The sequence below is a fragment of the Dendrobium catenatum genome, unplaced genomic scaffold (assembly GCF_001605985.2).
Source record: "Dendrobium catenatum unplaced genomic scaffold, ASM160598v2 fragScaff_scaffold_621, whole genome shotgun sequence".
Classification (NCBI taxonomy): Eukaryota; Viridiplantae; Streptophyta; class Magnoliopsida; order Asparagales; family Orchidaceae; genus Dendrobium; species Dendrobium catenatum.
The window spans coordinates 11,225,828-11,228,628 of record NW_021319083.1 but is presented as its reverse complement, the minus strand read 5'-3'; the positions used below and the strand labels follow the sequence as shown (position 1 = coordinate 11,228,628).

At 45.1% G+C, this 2,801-nt stretch overlaps 1 protein-coding gene across 1 annotated transcript; it reads right to left on the bottom strand.

Annotated features, from left to right (window-relative positions):
* Window positions 1-280: 280 nt before the first annotated feature.
* LOC110109927 (AAA-ATPase At5g57480-like) lies at window positions 281-2,304 on the bottom strand. Its single transcript, XM_020841156.2, has one exon. The coding sequence runs from the start codon at window positions 2,077-2,079 to the stop codon at window positions 493-495; it is 1,587 nt and encodes a 528-aa protein (XP_020696815.1). The 5' UTR covers window positions 2,080-2,304; the 3' UTR covers window positions 281-492.
* Between the last annotated feature and the right edge of the window lie 497 nt (window positions 2,305-2,801).

Sequence of the window (2,801 nt, the reverse complement as noted above, 5' to 3'; positions counted from 1 at the left end):
GCAATAAGATAACTTTTCATTCTTTTTTTATTTGGATTTGAAAGCAAAAACAATAACTTTGACTTAATTATTGATAACTTTCTAATTACTTTCTAAAGTAATTTGTTAGTACAATAAAAAAAAATTATATTAACAAGGTGCTTTAGAAAGCAGGAAAAAAACTTTCCCAAACGAAGAAGCCTTTATAAATATACCATAAACATAATAAAGATAGAATGGCAGATCAAAAAGGAGATACAGACGAAGGAAACCATCTAAGAGAAGAGAATATGCCTTACATTCAAAATGTCTTACATTCAAAATGCCTAAACAATTAAAAGATCTTAATACATTACACCAAACCATACCCCAAAAGCTTCTCATCTCATTTGCATCCTCCAACAATTCAACAGTAAACACGACACAACAGAAGGAAAAAAAAAAACAGATTTTGAAAAAGCACTTCTAAAAAATCCGCTTCGAAGGACATCGGAGAACACTTTTGCTCCCAATTCACTCTTCTTTTTCAAGAGTTTGGCCTTCCAGCTCTGTTTTCTTACCCTGTTTCTTATCACAAATCTGCGCAAAATCCTCAGAATTCTCCTCCTTCGGGCTATCCAGCGCGCGCTTCTCTTGCTCCTCTTCTTCCTCAGCCTCCTTGCTTCCCAAAGATGCCCCGGCAGCGCCGCCGCATCTCCTCCCCGCCGCCTTACTCTTCAACACCTTCAGCAACTCCTCCATGGCCTTCCTCTTCTCATACCTCCTGCTTTTTATCAACACTTCACTGACATCCGCCGGCGTTATCTCCGCCGCCTCCACCGCCGCTTCAAGCTCTCTAATCAGTTTATCATTCTCTTTTCCATTCTCCAATTCATCCTCACTTATTCCCAAGTAATTCCACATCAAAATCTTTAGCGCCGGGAAAGAACAGTAGCTCATATGGATATGCATGTCCATCCTTCCAGAACGAAGCAACGCAGGGTCGAGCTTCTCGACATGGTTCGTCGTGAACACAAAGATCTTCTCACTGCCGCAGCAGGACCACAGCCCGTCGGTAAAGTTCAGCAAGCCGGAAAGCGTCACAGACTTTGTCGATACTGCAGCAGATGCAGGGGAGGTGAAAATATCATCCATCGAATGCGGCGGCGGATTAGCAGCCGGGTGAGGAAGGCTGCCGCGAGTTGTGAGAGAAACAGAACAGTCTATGTCTTCGATAACAATGATGGATTTTGAGGTGGTTTTCATAAGAAGTTTTCGGAGCTCAGAGTTGGTTTGAACTTCGGTGAGCTCGAGGTCGTAGATGTCGTAGCCGAGGAAGTTGGCCATGGCGGCGATCATACTGGACTTGCCAGTTCCCGGTGGACCATAGAGGAGATAGCCGCGCTTCCACGCGCGGCCGGTTTTCTGATAAAAGCTTTTTCCGGCGGCAAACTTACGGAGATCGGCAATGATGTCTTTTTTTCGGATGGGATCCATGGCGAGGGTGTCGAAGGTGGAGGGGTGTTTGAACGGGACCGACTCCCAAGGATAGCCGCGAGCGTCCATGGAGCCGCAGCGAGAGTTTGTGTAAAGAAGACGGTCCTGATTCCGGCGGCGGATATCGGCGGCGACTTCCATGATGTGGTCGAGATAGCGGGGGAGGATGAGAGGTTTGTCCTTTTTACGAATGCGGAGAGTGAAGCTGCGCTTCTCGTCGGGGAGAGAACGCCATGAGAAGGAAGGTGAGGAGCGTTGGGTTACGACGTGCTCCCAAATGGCAGTAATGCCGGCAAAAGAGTCGACGAGGCGATCGTTGTTGGACAGGCCAAATGTGAAGTTGGAGGAGTTGACGGGGCGAGAGAGTGAGAGGCGAGAGGCGGAGACCGAGGCAGAGGAGGAAAGGTAGAGTTGGACGGCGCCGTAGAGCTCGTTTGTGCTGACGCCGTCGATTTCGGTAATGTCGAAGTAGCAGTAGGCAGAAAAGTTGTTGAAGATGCGCTGGAAGAACTTAGCAACGACATGCCGGAGCTCGTGCGGTAAGACGGAGTGGAGGACGCTCTGAAAGAAAGCGAGGGCGCCGAGGAGAGAAGCCACTGAACCAAAGGTCCACACCTCCTTCATGTTCCCCGAATAACCAAAGGTCGGATCTTTCTCCCTAGTTTTGCACGTCTTGGCAGAAAGTTGGGGGCTTTGAGCGATTTAAATAAAAAAGATCGTATCTTTTCGGGCTTTACTCTGTTTTCACGCGGGATCAGAGGACTGGCCGTTGCTTAGTGGGACCAAAGAAAGGGATGGAGAATGATCAAGGAGGGGTCTCAAAGGAGAGGCAGAGAGGGTTCAGGGAAAGGGTTGGGTTCCAGTTCTTAAGGGCAGGGAGAGCAAATGGGGCAAAGGTAGATCTTTTATAGGAAAGGGATAATGTGTTTTGGAGTTTATTTATTTATTTATTATTTTTAGCATGTGGAGCCCTCCAATGCGGGTTCAGTGGGGCTAAATTTTTTTTCCAACCATTGGTCCACCTCTTCTCCCGTTAGGTTGTTCCTTTCTTAGGAGAGATTATGTAAACTGATTTTGGGATATAAAATCTCATGCAGCCCATCTTATTCTTCATTTTGAGATAACTTTTATTGTTTCTTAAAATAATTTTTTAATACAAAATTAAAATTTTGTACTAAAAAATTAATTTTAAAGTAGTATGAAAGTTATCCCAAAAGAAGTCTAAGCTGTTGGTTGGAAGTTTCGGCTATTAACTAAGAGGTCTTTGGTTTAAGTTTTACTTATGTGATATGCATGAGTTTGTCTTAATTTGCCTCAATTTAAAAAAAAAAATCTTGAATTTATGA

Excerpts from the sequence above, each read along its gene's own strand:
- LOC110109927 (XM_020841156.2), bottom strand. The coding sequence starts at position 2,079 with ATGAAGGAGGTGTGGACCTTTGGTTCAGTGGCTTCTCTCCTCGGCGCC.